Source organism: Leptonotus elevatus, chromosome 5 (assembly GCF_054856555.1).
Source record: "Leptonotus elevatus isolate MCC_2025b chromosome 5, RoL_Lele_1.0, whole genome shotgun sequence".
NCBI classification, from domain to species: domain Eukaryota; kingdom Metazoa; phylum Chordata; class Actinopteri; order Syngnathiformes; family Syngnathidae; genus Leptonotus; species Leptonotus elevatus.
Window position 1 is genome coordinate 7,354,733 of NC_141243.1, and position 17,828 is coordinate 7,372,560.

The window sequence follows — 17,828 nt, forward strand, 5'->3', positions numbered from 1 at the left end:
GTAGAGATGTGCACATACGTTTCGGTGACGACTGGCCGTCGTTTTGGTATAATTTTTCTCTGTCTCGGACGATATGAAGCGGAAAGCGCTTCTGACGTTCATAAAATAATAAATATTGCAAGCAATGTCTTCATATTTTAGTATGAGATGTGAACATAAATTTTGGTGACAAGAGATCACAGTTTTCAGGGCATCAAATGTCATTGAAATTATAATTTTTTTATTTTCTTCCAAAAAAAATAAAAATAAAAATAAATGATTATTTTTTATGCACATTGCCTAATTGAATGACATGTTGCTTTAAGAAGAGAGTGTACCTACTTTTGCCACCTCTGCAACGATGGCACCCGTGCATCAATTCAACGGGACGTGCTGATTGCTGACTGCACCTGAATGACTCCCTTTAATTTATGCAATGATGCATAAATGGATGTGCTCACAACTACGCGGCCTTGGCATAAATGTGACAGATTATACCGGGCTTCCTGTCTGTTTGTTTCCGCACGCAAAACACACACGGTTTGAGTGGCGTGCCTGCGGATGTACTCGAGCAGTGTTTGTACATCTGTTTGGGGGCTTAAATATGTGCAAACACAGATGTGAATATGGAGGTGTGTGGCAGCGCGCTCTTGCTGAGTGCAAGCAGACTGTGGGTGGGATAACATTGGACAGACAGATAGTTCCCAGGAAATCTTCAAATATTTTCTCTCTAAATGGCGCTAAAGAGAAACCCGTGGCAGTGAAAACAATAACAACTGTTCAGCTTTTCTGCCTTTTATTCTCGCTCTCCATCTGGCGTGACCTCACATTGTTAGACCTCATTCCCACACTGCATGCATGCTGTTCGAGCATATCTGGAAGTGTCTGAAGGGATGGTTCACTTGAGAAAATAATATTATTCACTGCTGGGTTTTCAGAGGTGGGGCAAGTCTCTTTTTTTTTTTACACTCCGATAGATTGACTGAGTCTGTACACAATCATGTACAGGTATGTATTGATTTTTGAGTGCTATTAGTTTTTGGTGAAAAGAAACTGTGACTTTTTCTACAGCCTAAAAAAAGAATATGAAGTGGCAATAAACAGCTGGCTTCCAGTTGACGAATATAATCGTCCACGGCTGTGAATGCCTTTAAATAGATTATTATTTCAAGTAAAGTGATTTGCCCCTACTATGCTACAGTATTTTAATGTTTGGTCATGAAGCTACCTGAGAGCTAAGTTTGTGAAAAACAACGGAAAACATTTCTGATTAAAAAAACTAAAAAAAACATAAAAAGACTTAAAACAGAGTGCTGTGCCATCATTGGCTGATTTATTTATTTATTTTTAACTTCGTATGTGGTCACTTGAACTATTTGGAAAAAAATATATATAACAAAAAAAGAAAGAAATAATAAATTTAATTATAAATAAAGATGTGTGTACATAAAAAATATTATCAGCATTAAGTGTCCTCCCATGGGCTCATAGTAAAGCTCTCAAAAATAAATAATTAACTGAATTTTAAATAAAGTTTTCAGGTGATTGACAGGTGATTCTAGGTGGCATGTGACAAGTTGGGTCGAACCATTCTGGTATGGGGGAAATGATGGGTTTTTAGGACACTAAAATTGAATACCCTATTAATTTTATAAACTGAAAATTTTCAGAAATATTTACATATACTTTTGAAATATATTTTAATACCTCCCGTACCCCCCATTTGAGAACCACTGATTTAGACCATCAAACACGATGTGAGCAAGGGCACATTTTACAAACAGACCCTTGATGTTCTTTGACAGTGAATAGTTTCCGCTTGGCTGAGGCTCCTCCGCCAAAGTGGAAGGTGCATGTAGCTTTTCTGCATGGGCGGTTCCGTGAGTCAGCATCTTTGAGCTCGAGCGCGGTAAACAGAGACAGTAGCGGATAAGTGGATGTGATTAGCAGGAAACTTGAGCGTGTCCTTGAAACTCGCAAGGACTGACAGAGGGTCTTGTGAGGCTCCCGTTCAGTAGCTCGCTTCCCTTCCACCGTCTCGGCGGCATCAGCGTGATAAGCGGCGTGCGGCCATCCTGACGTGAGCCATAATCAATCGACTGCCACGGCCGTCGCTGTGCAGGATGACAACAAAGTGCTTATTAGAGCTCATCCAAGTCACCCATAGAGTGAATTTAATCTGTCCACGCTCACTTGGACTAATGTCACAAACAACACGGACTTTTAATGGTAGACTATAATCCATTCATCTGCATGAGAAAGGAAGATAATCGTAAAATATTGAGTCTTTCTGGCTGCACCAAGCCAAGCTCTGTATATTCTGCTCTGAAGTGCAAATGAGCCCTATAATTAGATTCCACGTGTGTGATGTGGAAAAAAGGCTATTGAACCCGCCACAGAGGCCGCAATGAATGCTGCAAATATGGCGGCTTATCAGGGAGGGCACATAAAACAGCATTTAGCCACTTGGACAAAATCTCAACAGAGATTACTAAGTGAAGACGCACCTTTTGAGTTGCTGCAGTAATGAGGATAACCTTCTTATTTTATTAGCATGCATGACGTTAAGCAATCTTTGAATGAGTATAAACTGGCATGGAATTGATCTTTAATGACTACACTTTGTTTTAATTAGAGCTCGTACGCACGGGAATGCAAAGCATTCGACGCAATTATAATGAGTTTACTTGCTATGATGAAGATGCAAATGCTGGTAAAAGAAACGCACGACTGTATATTCCCTTACACTGGCATACTGAACGGACCATGACAAAGTCCTGGAATAGACTTGGCATGCTGGTGTCATCCTCCTTGTACGGCACTGTGCGCTTCCCACCCCCGACTTCTCCACGCCGGGGAGATATGACGAGCCCAGCTGAAATGTGTCATATGGGCTATTGCGAGCACCATAGGAACCCCCCGCTGCAACATGCCCTCCTCCAGCACAGACTTTTGCTAAGTCGCCTGAAATGCACTGCAGCTTGGCCCCCGTTATAGCAGGATAACACCACTGTGTCTAATTTGTCCACACTGATGGAGTGGGGCATCACCTAGGGTTCTTAAAAGCCCCACTCAGAAGCTTAATGCTAGATAATAGATCAAACATTTATACCATAAATGCCCAAAAGAGTGCACTTTTCTCTCCGAGACGCCCAAATAATGTGATTTTCCACTCCATTTAATCCAAAATGTGTACTTTCTCGAGACGCAAATCCACATCCCATGTCATTTTTCAGGGGGAAGCGGTCCAAATATGGAAATAACTTTGAAAAGGCACTTTTAAATACAGGAAGCCAAACACAATCTATTCTATGACAACGGTCAACTTGGTCAAAATATCACTATTATAAAACTATACAGGCAATGTTTTCTAACTAAACAACCTTACATCACATGATGATAATACAGTCACCCAAATCATCTTTCCCCATAGAAATTAATGGAAATGCCATTAATGAGTGTTTTTATTTAAAAAAAATTTTTTATTAATTTGAATAGTTTTTAATTAGAATTGCACATTATTAAAAAACAAAAAAACTAAATTACTTAGTTAAATGTAATGTAAATAATTAAATGGTTTTGGTCAAATGTTTTGCTTCAATTCAATGGGCATTGTGCTGCAACGTTTTACTAACTAAACAACCTTACATTACATGATGATTATACAGTCATCCAAATAATCTTTCCCCATAGAAATGCCATTAATGAGTGTTTTTTTTTATTAATTTGAATAGTTTTTAATTAGAATTGCACATAATTAAAAAACATAAAAACAATGACTTAGTTAAATGTAATGTAAATAATTAAATGGTTTTGGTCAAATGTTTTGCTTAAATTCAATAGGCATTGTGCTGCACCTTCTGGTGTGCGTTTCTTGAGACCCCGACACTAGAAGAAAAAAAAAAAAAGTCTTAAAGGTATAAATTAATGAGACGTGTCAAAATTGCTGTATGAGCCACAGAATTAAATGCAATGTAAATAATTATACCTTTTGACCATTTATGATTTTATACATAAATTCCCATTGACTCCTTAAGGTGCTTGTGATCAGTATGCATGGAAATCAGTGATCTTACATAAAAATAATATTTTATTTATAATATAATTATAATATGAGTATATTTATAATAATTTATATTATAAATTCATTTTTAATGTGAAGCATCTTGTGTTGCTTTTAAAGCATGAAAGGTGCTATAGAAATAAAGATTTGATTTGATTGATTGAAAAATGTATGAAAAAAAAAGTTCATTTATTCAATTAACTGATCATAAATTTGACTTATAGCATATCAAGGAGATTGAGTCAAATACCATTGAAATATGTGCTGGTAGTTTTGTGCTTTCTCAGTGATAAGCTACCAAAGTTCATAGCACAAAAGTTCATCTTTGGAAGAGTCCAAAGAAAAATCTACAAGCTGCTGCGTTTCTTGTCTGACAAATGGCATCATGAAGTCGCATATTCACAGGCTCACAGCCTCTTGTGTAATACTCAGAGGAGGGCGCTCGGATGAAACATCACTTCAGAGACACGCATTTGTCTCTGATGCCTGGAGAGCTCTTAAGAGGTGTCTGCGAAAAGAATGAGCGACATGAAGGATGCCTCATTACACGCTGATATGAGGGAACATTCTGAAAAGAGATTGTTGTTGGCGGCGGCGACGACGGGCTCGGCGCTGTCATCTGTATAAGCGGAGAAAGATATGGCGAGATCACATCGAGCAGAATTTCAATGTCATGCATTATGCAGTGTTGACAATTTCTCATGAGACGCCGATGTTGTTGCCTCACGTGTGGAGACAGGACAAATTAAAGGTTGATATAAGAGTTAAATGTGGCCTTAAGTGAAAAGTCTTTGGAGATTTAGAATGCTGCGACAATGTGCGTTAAGAGCACATCTTCTCTCTCCCCTTGAGCGATACACAAAGGACAACCTATTCTAAAGGAAACATACAAAACACTCTCTACTCATTGACCCCATTATATGTCTGATACCTTATTAGAAGCAAGTAAGAGTGTTGCGGCTTGCTTGCTCTACCATACAGCAGGCCAAAAGCACACAATATTATATATCACAAATACCACACACGTCACTATTAGGGACGTGTTTGTGAGACACAAATACGATTTGTCAGGTTGTTTTTCACGCTCACATTGGCTTGTGTGCGTTCGTGCCAACTCAGTGAACAAGAAATTCACATTACCGCTTACCTTTTGAATACTCTGTCCTTGGATAATTATCGCCACGAGCACAAGGTTAATCGAATGGAAATAAGTTACTAAGAGTTCACCTGAAAGGAGCCAGAGCCATCGGGAGGCAAGATGAAAATTCCCCACACGGCTTACATTTTTAATGTTTAAAGCTAGTTTAAAGTTACGATGTTATACAGGACTTGATTAATGCAGATTCTAGGTCATAAGATAAGTAGATGTATGAGGTTTTGAGGCGTATTTAACTTGCTGTAAAAGGAAAGGCCAAACCACTGAGAGCAGTGCAGGCAACTCGCAGTGTCTTCATACTGGCTTTGGAAACGTGATGGAGTCTTCAATTAACTTATCTTGCATGTTTTTAGAATGTGGGAAAAAGAAAATGCAAGCAAGCACAGGGCGAACATGCACACGCCACACTGGAAAGCCAGAGCAAAGATCCAAATCATCCAAATTTTGAACCTCAGAACTGAGAGGCAAGACGTGCAAACCATGAGATGATCTTACTGCCCTGCATAAAAAATAGTCTTTATTTTTTCCTCTCAAAATTTTGTTACAAGTTTTTTTACACAAAAGGCGAGATGAAAAAGTGTTTTCTTTCAAACATGGGAATATGCTTTATACATTTTACTCCACTCTTTCCAACCACTGACATTGCAAAACGATAGTTGTGAAATCCCAATTTTAAGTTATAAAAAGCTTTCATCGATGCACACTTCAGGTTGTAGCCAATAGTGACAATCCCATTAGAACCTAAAGCTTATGTTAAGAAAATGCAATGCGCTCAGTAGTCTTGCTTAAATATTATTTTCTTTTCTTACTGTGTATATTATGGGCTAAGAAAAAAAAATGCCTGATACAAACTATTTGAGAGCATCATTGGGGCCATTGCATTAAAGCTAGTTGAATAACAAGTGCAGGGTTCCCACTAATACTGACTTGTATTTTTAATATATTTTTCCTTATTTAATGGTCCATCAAAATATTTCTGTAGCGCAAAAAAAAAAAAAATGGCAGGAGATTTAAAATGATTTGATTTGATACCAAATGCAGAACGGGGTATTATGTTGGCTCTTGTAAAACAAGAGTGCAGTTTTGTCATAAATAAACAAATGACATGATCAGATTTTAGGGCATTTTATTTACAAAGACTTAAGAGAGTCCCATTGGTCTGCACATGTAGAAGTCTGATGACATATGTTCCTGCTGATGGCCTGTGAAAAGAGATTATGAGATTACTTTTGATGATAAATAATTTGTCAGGTACCAATAATAATAATAATAATTACCTCAGAAGACATTTTACTGTTTCAGGAGCTGATGTCTGACCACAAGGAAGGGGAACGTAAAGCCGCTGCCAAAGAACAACATCATCATGCCCAGCAGGCGCCACTTGTTTTCCACGGAAAATGGAAGATTCTATACAAAGACAAGGGTATTTAACAGAATTAACTGTCACTGTTTGACACAACTATAAAATAAACTATTGCTATCAATGATATCACAATCAGGACTTCGGGAAGGACACAAACGCCATTTAAAATATATCCCATGATAGCAATACATGCGGTTTGCTATTCTTCCAACGACTAATCAACACTAAAACATAATCTTATGGAATAATATTACAAACATGCCTGTTAAGACTTGTCCATCCGTAGTTATGTGACAAATGACAATCAGGGTGGACAAGCTTGTTTAGCCACGAAGCTAATGCTAACCGCACGTAGCCTGTCAATAACTACCGTTCTAAACAGCTTCGTTTTTTCACGTTGGTCTACTTTATTGACAGTTTCGTCCACGAGCTGCTTTAGAGTCTATTCCGTTTCAAGAGCCATTGTAATAATGTTGACAAGTTTACAGCATGACCTCCAGGTTACCTTAGCTACCAAGGTAACATAGGCCGCGATTTCAAATGACCACATTTAACATTCTACTTCTGCTTTGAATCAGTTATTATTGTTTCTTTTACCTTGCCTGGTCCTTCTCCATAATGCGAAGAACGAATAGCAGACGTCGTGAACCGCCTTACAGCTTGTCTCAACATGGTGAGGTGTAGATCTCTTTTGCTATGCTTCTAACTGCGACCTTCTTCTGGTTTCTGTTGGGAGAGACAGCGCTTGCGTGGCGCAAAGGATGCTGGGAAAAACCACCGCTCATGGGAAATGTAGTTTAAATAAGGATAGTCGCGCTTCCCTTTGGGATGCACTGACGAAACTGACTAACTACCGTACCTACGACTAAAGAGGTATATGAAAAATAATAATAAAAAACAAAACACAGGTAATTATTCTTTCATTAAAGATAGCCAAAACCAGCAGCAGTTTGGCAGATAGAAACAAGTCTCAATAATAACAATAATAATAATAATAATAATAAAATGATTACAGCTCTTTACTCCCACTTTGAAAAACTAACCATAAAACACTGTGTATTTACTCAACTCAATTAAATTTGATTCAGAGCACTTAAACAACAAACATCAAAGTGCTACACGTGAATACAGTACAAATAAAACACAATTTTATTGAGATTTTTTTTAAAACAATACAAACAAATAACACACTAAAATAGTATCCATAATATCATATTTATCAATTACAATAAACATTACATTAATTACATTTTTAATGACGTACGTAATCAAACACAGCATAACTGTCTGGCGAATGTCTGCTATCTAAATGCTTACACTCATCGCAAAAGGCCATTGACGGGCAAAAGAAATGATCACTGACGTCATGGTGTTATCGTAACCCTTTATTTGAACACACGTAGACTGACAATATCACAATGCTAACACTTTATCTGCTGTGAAATACAACTTATATTATTTACTGCATCTTACTGAGCAGTCGTTGCTGTTTTCTTCGTGTGTATACTGTATAAATATTATACTGCCCCCTGGTGGCCAACGTACACACACCAGCGGCATAATGAATGCATGACCTCCCAATGCTAACGCTGTATTTAATTACGTTTTTATGAAGTGATATTTTGTAGAGAAAAAATACATTGCAAAAAAAGAAACCTTGACTGCAGTCAGGAGGATGCAGAATGCTCATCCTGCCCACAATTTGTTGCAATATTCATGTTCTATTGTCAGCCGCTAGACTTGAAAATGTTCTTCCTTTTTGTCTGAATCAGATGTAAGGTCATATTAATTAGTTATGAGGAAGAACAATACTCTGTTTTGTCATGTATATTATATTTTTCTTTGTATAAGATATATACACACTCACATGCGTTACCTTGCTCAAGGGTAAGGGCTACGGTGGTACTCAGTGGTACCGATCCTTCCAGATGAGTCACGCTGCTTTTGCGATAACCATAAGATAGGATGCTTATCAGCGAGAAATGCTAATCAAGTGCCTATTTTTGTCAATTGAGAGATTTTCATTGTGACAAGCCTCCCTGCTTCTTGTCTCTGTATAGAGCCAGATCTTCATTAACTCATACATTGAGTTCATATTGAAGCTCATTTCGAAGCATTTTAAATAGAAGAGGTGGGCCGACAGAATTTCAATCATCTTGGCCTGCAGTTAATGCTTTAATATTCAGCAATCATTTCTTTGAATAGTCCATAAAAAAAAACAATGCTTTTTGTTCTCATTTCTATTGTAGCACCGGAGTTAAATGCCACATGTGAACATTTTCTAAAGGTTGCCCCATTATGGAAAAGAGCAAAAACCACCTCAAGCAAGCGTGAAAATGTTTTTTAAAACTGCAAACACCCGTCAAGCTTTTAAAAATGCACATCATAAATGCAGTTAACAGAAACGCACTCAAGGACGTCTGAAATTACAATGTTCGGTTGAGCTTTAAACATCGTGTTCTGTTATATTTTTCGCTCAACTGTCAAGATTGTTTTTTTTTTACTACACTTGGTGGAAGTTAATCAGTTAACCATTTATAATTCTGATTAAAATATTTTTTAATCTTTATGAATAATGCAAAAACTAACTCATGCTTCAGCATTCCCACAAATAGTTGATTCGAGGCAAAAGTTTTCATTTCAACCGTAGCCATCCGTCTCATAAGTGAAAAACAAAACAGTGTGATTGTCCAAACATCTTTTATTTTCCTGCCCTTCTGCCATGTTTCTGCTCTTTTACTCAAAACGTTTACTACCTGTTGCCTTAAATTGAGTTATTTCAATTGACTTGGCTCTTCACAGAGAGCAATTCAGTTCTAGTTTATTTGTTGACTTTTGTCCATTTGTATGCTGAACTGTGCTGAGAACAACCACCTCATATAAATAATTAAACAAAGCCGTCACGAAATAATAACCTGCATCATCATTTAGGACTACCAATTAGCATTGAACTGATATTACCTCGTTCCTGTCACATCTGTAAACAAACCTATAATGAGGCATCCACGGTGCATAATGATTTCGCGGGCTGCCTTCATAATCACAGTGCATGTACAATTACTCGTTTGATCCACACAGTCATTAGAAAACAAAACCATAGCACCATGTGCAATAAATATACTGGATTTTACTGTAATTGTAATTTACAATTCAAACTGCGGACGTGATAAATAGCAGGTTGAACCGCCAAGCTAAACAACCTCGCTCAAACAGCCAGATGGTTAATGATAATCAATGAGGACAACAGTGAGGATAGTTCATTTTGTGCGCACGTTTAAGGTGTCTCGCATAATTGCCATTGATGGGGCCTGACTTAGACGATTACAGTGTCTCAAGGTACAAAAAAAGTGAATTTGATGTCAGGATTGTTGCAGGATGGTTGCATTTGTGGAGCCAAACAATAGAGAAAAAAAAATCCACTGTCAATATGGTTCCCTCAATAGATTATATTCCGGGTTCGGCTTCTTAAAATAGCACAACGCCTCACCTGGATTTAAGTTCTTGCCCTGCGCAGTCCTCCAAAGCATGACGTTATTTCAATAGAGGCTTAGTGTTACACGTTTTATTCCCTTGACGGTCCTCACAATTATTCGTTTTGGCGAAATACACTGATTATTGCATTCTACATGAACCCTACAAAAGCAGCAGGTTCATATTGTAGCCCGATCGAACATACATCAAATGCTTACATACAGTACATTTTATTTAGGGGTGTGAATTGCGCAGTACATGGCGATTCGATTCATATCACGATTCATAGGTCACAATTCGATTTGATACAGATTAATCCCGAATCTATACATTGATCATTGTGATTTATTTTTTTTAACTCAAATTTGGAAAATACTAATCAGTAAACATGTACACTGTAAGATTTGTATGAAATTTTATTTATTTATCTGAAAATTCAGGCTTATAACTGAGCCACTGCATTTAACAAACAGGTTGCAGTCTGTTTCTTGTTTGAACAGCACTGAAATAAAATATTAATGTTCCATTAATATAACATTCTTCCATGCTTAATGTGTGAATCCTAACCCTAGGTAAGACATTTTGTTGAATATTTCTATCAAAAAGTGATGTTTAAAAATCGATTCGGCCGCATATTGAATCGATTCGAGAATTGCGCGCTGTAATATCGCGATATATTGCCGAATCGATTTTTTTTAACACCCCTAATTCTAATACATCTGATGTGGGAATATAGGCATAATATTACTTATATTTAGTGTTTATTTGGCGTACCATATTTGGCTCTAAAATGTTAATTATTGATCATTTGAAAAATACTGCTCTCTCTCTCTCTCTCTCTCGTTCTCCTTTTAGAAGAATAAATCACGCAATTGGATGAGTTTTGGGAATAATTTGGTACTGCAATGTAGACCTTGACAATAACAGATATATAATACGCCAAAACTCCCAAACCCAACTTGTCCTCATTAACTAATTCCCTGCCAGCCCTTTTCAAAGCTGAGGTTGACATATTGCCGGCTGTTTTTGAATGATTTTTCAAGACCCACACATTGTGTGATAATACAAGCACTGAGTGTACCACAAAGAAAGCATACATTCTCTTCTTTCACTCGATAAACATGTTTCCATATATATATATATATATATATATATATATTTAGTAGAAGAGCATGGGTTGGTTTCACCAAAAAGACTGGTTTCTGAAAAAAAGCAGCGAAAATGAGCTTTATGGACTCTGCTTTCATCATAAAAGCAAACAAAAAAACTCAAAACAAAATCTCTTTGGTAGAAATAATCAACTGCAATGTTGCCAAAGCATTCTGTCGTGATGACTCATTCTGAGCTGACTGAGAACGTCATAAACTCCATGCAGTGCCTGTGATCTGCAAGACTATTCTGACACAAAATCTTCTGGCGAAGCAAATTAAAAGAAAGTTCTTCACAAGGGTCACTCAATCCTTCAGTGTCTTTCTTTTTTAAGCTGTCCCACTTTTTCCCTCAAACTACTTCACAGTCTTCCCATTGATTCTATTGCAAAGCACATATTCGACCCATTCTGCCTCACCCTTGAGGCTTACAAAAACTTCAAAAAGGTGTGATGGAAAAATAATGTCATTTTTTATTCAGTTTTACAAAACATTGGCGCCTCTAGCATTCCTTTTCTTTTTTCCCCAACTAGTGGAAGTCAGAAGTGAACTTTTGATCTCTGTGCTGTGACAAATGACAATAGTTACAGTAAAGGCAACATTTCTCTCCAAAGGAACCGCTGGAGCAGAACACCTTGAAAATAAATATATATTTTTGCTTTACTATGTGTGCTCGCTTAGATTTTTGCCCAACGTTTCACTTCCGTGCTAGAATATGGAAACTCTACACAATTTTTTTTTTGAAACAGCTCTCGTATTGGATGTTGATGTTTATCTCGCCAAAGCGCAAGTGATGTCGGATTGTCTTCTGCTTTCTATTCACACTCTCAAACTCAAAATCCAGTGCAAAACATTTACTTTTCTTCACACATTCAGATTTCTTGCTAAGTTTCAAGGTCACAATGACACATGAACGTCTAAAAAATGTCAAATACTGATTAACTTCCTTTATCTGAACCACCACAAAATCACTCGCTTATTTCATGGTATTATTGTATTTTAATCAGAAATGCGAATTTTGGCGATGGAAACAGGTTTTGCGAATAAACGCTGACAAGACAGTTGCACGTTTTGACCGAAACAGAAATCTTTTTGGAATAAACTCATTCACTGCCATTGACGGCTATAGACGTCAAAAATTCAACTATTTCTATTAGTTTAATTTTATTTTTTTCAAAATTTTATTAACAAGAGTATGAAAACCTAGATTTTTTTTATTGCACATTTAGAACAGATATGAAATTTGTGATTAATCGTGACTAGTGAAGTCATGCGATTAATTATGATTAAAAAATGTAATCGCCTGACGCCCTTAATTATTAATAATCTTTTCTTTATATATTTTTTTTATAAAAAAAAAAAAAAAGATTATTAAAAACAAAAAATAAAATTACCTTTTTTTTTTTTAAAGAAAGAAAGAAAAGATTATCAAAAATTAGGGGCGTCAGGCGATAAAATTGTTTTCGTAATTAATCGCACGACTTCATGAGTTAACTCATGATTAATCACAAATTTTATATCTGTTTTAAAAGTACAATAATTTTTTTCTAGGCTTTTATACTCTTGTTAACAAATGGGGGGAAAAAAGTTAAACTAATAGAAATAGTTCAAATGAATTTTTGACATCTATAGCCGTCAATGGCAGTGAATGAGTTAATTAAAGATGTGAATATTAATGCAATTTTAGATGGAAAACAAAAAAAACCCGCCACGGTTGATCAAGAATTACAAAAGCAAACTCATATGACATCATATATGACATATGACTTTCTTTTAAATTACTGGTGGATCACATCTCTATGGTGTAGTCCCTTCTCAATATTCCCCAAAAAAGAACAGATAGAAATGGGCATTAGTCGCATGTCTATAAAAAAAATTGAAACAATTGGATGGAAACCTCACTATTGACGGATTCTCATTTCGATTGACGGTTCTCCTTGAAATATTGATGGATTGGTTTATGACGGAAGGGTGTCCCGACTGTTGACGGATGCTCAAAATTCATTGACGCGCCCACCTGCGATTTTAATCATTGCAAAATATTGGCATTGCCCTTAATACGGTAATCCACTTTCTGACCTTGTTACTACTGATGGTAATGACACTTTTTCACCAAGATGGCGGACATAATCAGACTCCGCATACCGACACCCAGACACTTCCCGACTTCCGACGTTGGGCTGCTATATCGAGGCCTAACTGAACATAGCAACTATCCACAATAAGTATCATGCGAAACCTTTCTATTTGGTCCTACGGTAATTGACTGCGCATACGGGTTTGTGTGTGCTTAACATGTGCTGAACAGCTCTTGTATTTGTTAATCCCAGTAGTCCATTGAAGATGAGCTCTCGCTTTACCACCCTGTCAACCATGAGACAGGGCCACAAAGCCACCTGTCAGTAGGCCGTTATGCAAAGCTTCAGGCTGACCAAGGACCGACCGGGAGCATCTGTGCCACTGTTTGTGTCTAATACGCTAATGAGAGCTGTCAAGCTGTCGTATTTGCTACCGTCGCTCCCCGGCACTAACAATGGCTCCTTGCGTTCGGCTGCCGGGAGTGACGTTAAACAAAAAAACCGCAGCCGCAAGAAAGCAGGCGTGTGCCAACAAAATGCTGACAAGCACATCAAAATAGCACACATTAAATAATAAACAGAGATGAGAGAGAGTTGTTTTCTTTGTTAAATTGCGCTCCTTCAGTACAGCGACGGGTTTCAAAGTGTGACGCTTCTCTCCATTGGGAGGAGCCAGAGGACTTCAGAGGATTCGATGTAGCTTGAGAAAAATACAGAAAACAACAGTCGTCTGCTCCGAACAAAGCACGCAAACATCAAGGTAAATAATTATGAATGCCACAAAATAACATTATTGGTAAGGAATTTGTGATTTAACCTCATTTCACATTCTATTTATTGTCATGCGTTTCTATGAAATGTTTAACACAGGACATTGACATATAAGAATTATGCTATTGTGTGTGTTTTTTTATTTTTTGTAAGTGAATTACTATAGAGTGCTATTGGTTACAGAGGCAGGAGTCTGCCTATGTGGAATAAACAAACATATATATATATATATATATATATATATATATATATATATATGTATATATTTTTTTTACGAGTACCATTACCAGGTATTGGTATCAAGACAGTGCCAGGCCTTATTTCAAGGTATCGGCACTTGCGACGGCAGCCGATACCAGTATTGCCTGCCCTCTTGTGGCCATTTTTTGGTCCAGAACTAGAAATTACAATAGAATAGAAAATGTCCACTGATTTCATGTAATTTTAAGGAAAATGCTTTATTGGAATATATAAGTATTTCTTTACATTCTTTTCGGGGAAATTTTATGTATCAAAAGTACCAGTGGTCTCGATACTTGGTATCGGTATCGAGGACTACTCAAGAGTTGAGACCTTGTACTGGTATCAGTCTGAAAAAAAACTTGTATAATACATCCATGAATAAAACCATAAAAATGACTAATAAACAATGTTTACTGACTTAATTTTCTAACCTTTTGGTATAATGTAGGCGGCAGGCCATATGCTAAAAAACAGCTTCTTCGTCTTTCTTCTTTTTTTTTTTTTACTTCATTATTGGGAAAAATAAGCCTATCTTATCAATATGTTTGAACAAATTTACTCCGCATTGGCAGTTCCACGCTTTCGTATTTGTCATTTTGAAGAACAAGTAAAAAAACCAAAATGCCCCCCCCCCCCATTTATTTCAAATTGGAATGATGATTTAAGATGCAGAGTAACAAATAAACTGTAAATGAAGGCACCACTGAATATAGATTTAGGAAATAAGAGAAGAAAGAGAATGCTATCCGCAACTGAATTTGAAATTTCAAATGAACACTCGCCATTGATGCCATCTGCCACACTGCGCCGTCCTCCACTGCCCCATAAAAAGAGCAGCGCACACCAGTAAGAGGCCAACAGTTTGCGAGGATGCTTCACTGTCAAACTGCCAAGCTTCCATCAAAGGCACTCAGCCTCCTCTCATCTCACTTTGCATGCTCTCCCCCTGCAGTATCCTGGGTTCTGACCTTGTTTCACTGTATGTTAAAAACAGCTAAAAAAACACACACACACACACACACACACACACACACACACACACCCCCACACACACACACACACACACACACACACACACACACACACACACACACACACACACACACACACACACACAAACCTTAAAACACAGAGTAATAGAAGGTTAAACAGGATTGTGATGTTCTCAGTAAATCTCTATTATGTGGTTGGTTATGCAGGACCATCAGCACCAATTTGTATGTAGACTACCGTTGGAACTGCAATTTCATTTATAAAAATATGATAAGAAAATAAAACAATTACCGTACATTCCAATGTCCTAGCCGGCTAATTGCTTGAACTCCTACGCTTCAAAGTCAATTTGCATGGAAAGTATTTGCAAGCAAAATATGCACATCAGCACTGCCTCGGCCTCAGTGTGTGCTCACCAAAGGCACCAAAACTCGCTCCTATTGGGATTACGCCCCTGCTTATGGCTCGACATCTCTTATAGGACAACTCAATGCTAACGTCTGTGGGGCACTTCAGAAACTAATAACAACTTATCTCAGTCTTCAAAAGCTTTCTGTTAGTTTTAGTTAAAAGCCACTCTGGTGCTCTGCAGGCAGCAAAAAAAGGAACTCCATGTTGATTATGGCGGTTCAAATTAGGCAGAGATGAATGAGCAGATAAAAGTCAAACGAATGAAACAACTGTCCCCCAACACTTCGGCTTCCCTTGACTTCACGCAGCTTGTTTTGTTTTAGAAGTTCAATCGCTGCTTGGCTGTGCAACCCAAACTTGCCACTTTGCTGTTTCACGGTCCGGTCTCACACAGCACAGCACGCGGCTGTAAACACCAAGCTGCGAGGGTCTAGTTGATAAACACAGTGGTGCGGTTAATGTTGAAAAGCCAGCATTTCCCCCATTAATGAGTTAATGCATGATAAAAACACAGTATGTACGGAGAAGAATGTTGTTGTTTTTCCTACTAAATGAACTGTCATTTGTTTGTGAACTATTTGGAATTACTTAGGCTCCTGCATAAATTGGCATGAATTGTGATCCGATCCTAAACTAAGCTACAACAATAGACAACACAGCAACCATTAACATTCTATCATCAAATCGAGCAAGACATTTTCAACACTTTTGATTGGTCAATAATTAATTAAAAAAAAATGACACCCACATGTGTGGACTGACCCAAAGTATAGATTTTTGAAAAATGAAATTCATTAAATTGTGACTTATGAGGTTTTGGCCCGACACCAGCGATATATGTACCTGGGGCTAAAAAGCAAACCATGGAGAGTATTTGTCCCCGAAATGGACAAGAGATTTGATAGCAATAGCCATGCTAAAACCGCATCTACAGTACACATATGATGATTGTGTTTTGCAATAATACTTAACTATTCATGTTTTTATATGTACCTGTGGCTAAATAGTGAAGCGGGGAGAGCCTCTGTCATCAAAATGCATATGTGGTCGATGAATCCGGCGATCATTCACTCGAAAAAACTGTTGGTCAAAAATAGCTCAACAATGGGTCAAAAATGGACCAATCCTCTTCTTGGGTTAATTTGACCCAACTTTGAGTCAATAAATGGGTCTTTCAACTAATTAATATTGGTCAGATCATTTACTTGGGTCAAAAAATTGGGTCAAAATAAAACAAACAACCCAGAAAGTTGGGTCAAATTGACCCATAAAGTGAATCGGTCCATTTTGATCCAACCCAACTTTCTGGGTTGTTTTATACAAAAAGACCCAATTTCTTTGACCCAAGTAAAGGATCTGACCAATATTTACGAGTTGTTTTACACTGAAAGACCTATTTCTTGACTCAAAGTTAGGTCAAATTGACCCAAGTACAGAATCGGTCCATTTTTGACACATAGTTGAACTCTAACTGTTTTTAGAGTGTACATTGTGGTATATGTGGATCTTCAAGGGAGTTTGCCGTTTTCCAACAACAACACTAGAGGTCACAGGTCAGAATGCTTTCCCTGTATTGGCCTGCTGGAGGTAAGTAAAAAAAAAAAGAAGAAAAAAAAGTGTTATTTTTTTTCATCAAATTAACAATATGCAAAGCTAATGAATGAATTCTCGGACGTGCCACTGGGTTGTCAGCATCCTGTGATGAGAGCAGGTGGGTATTTGGAAGGTTTGGTTCTTTGGAGACCTCCAGCCTGCCAGCAACTGACAGATCTTTTTTTTTTTTTTTTTTTAAACCAGCAGAGAAAGGGCTCGTTATCAGTGTATGAGAGGGCTGAAGCTAATGCCCACTGAGACACAGGTGGCACTGTCCCACACCTGCTTTGGCAGGTCATTTTGACCCACTCACATTGTTTAGCCTGCTTTGGAATGGTCCAAGCTCTTAACATACGGCAGGGACAGGTGCAGCAGAGGCCATGTATGTGAAAAGCATCTGTGTTGGCTCCTCTATGCCCCTCTAATGACGCCTGGACGGCATCAGAGGCGCTCATGGCTCATGAGTGGCTTCTAGTGGGATCGACTTCGCAAACTCTGAATGTTGGCAGCTTTTATTTAATTATTGGACAATGAAATGTCATCCTAAATGTTCACGGGA

General features: G+C 37.6%; 1 protein-coding gene and 1 long non-coding RNA gene across 2 annotated transcripts in view; both read right to left on the minus strand.

The window, feature by feature from the left end:
- Positions 1-1,841: 1,841 nt before the first annotated feature.
- LOC147173507 (uncharacterized) overlaps positions 1,842-17,828 on the minus strand; it is a 79,868-nt gene continuing 63,881 nt past the window's right edge. Inside the window, exon 5 of the long non-coding RNA XR_015094898.1 lies at positions 1,842-2,093. This is a non-coding gene — a long non-coding RNA (uncharacterized LOC147173507). The remainder of the gene's footprint in view (positions 2,094-17,828) is intronic.
- Positions 6,308-7,328, minus strand: cox7c (cytochrome c oxidase subunit 7C). The gene is made up of 3 exons (XM_086076467.1): positions 7,159-7,328; positions 6,476-6,605; positions 6,308-6,400 (listed from the first exon to the last, which is right to left on the minus strand). The coding sequence occupies exons 1-2, from the start codon at positions 7,231-7,233 to the stop codon at positions 6,489-6,491; spliced, it is 192 nt and encodes a 63-aa protein (XP_085932593.1). The 5' UTR covers positions 7,234-7,328; the 3' UTR covers positions 6,308-6,400; positions 6,476-6,488.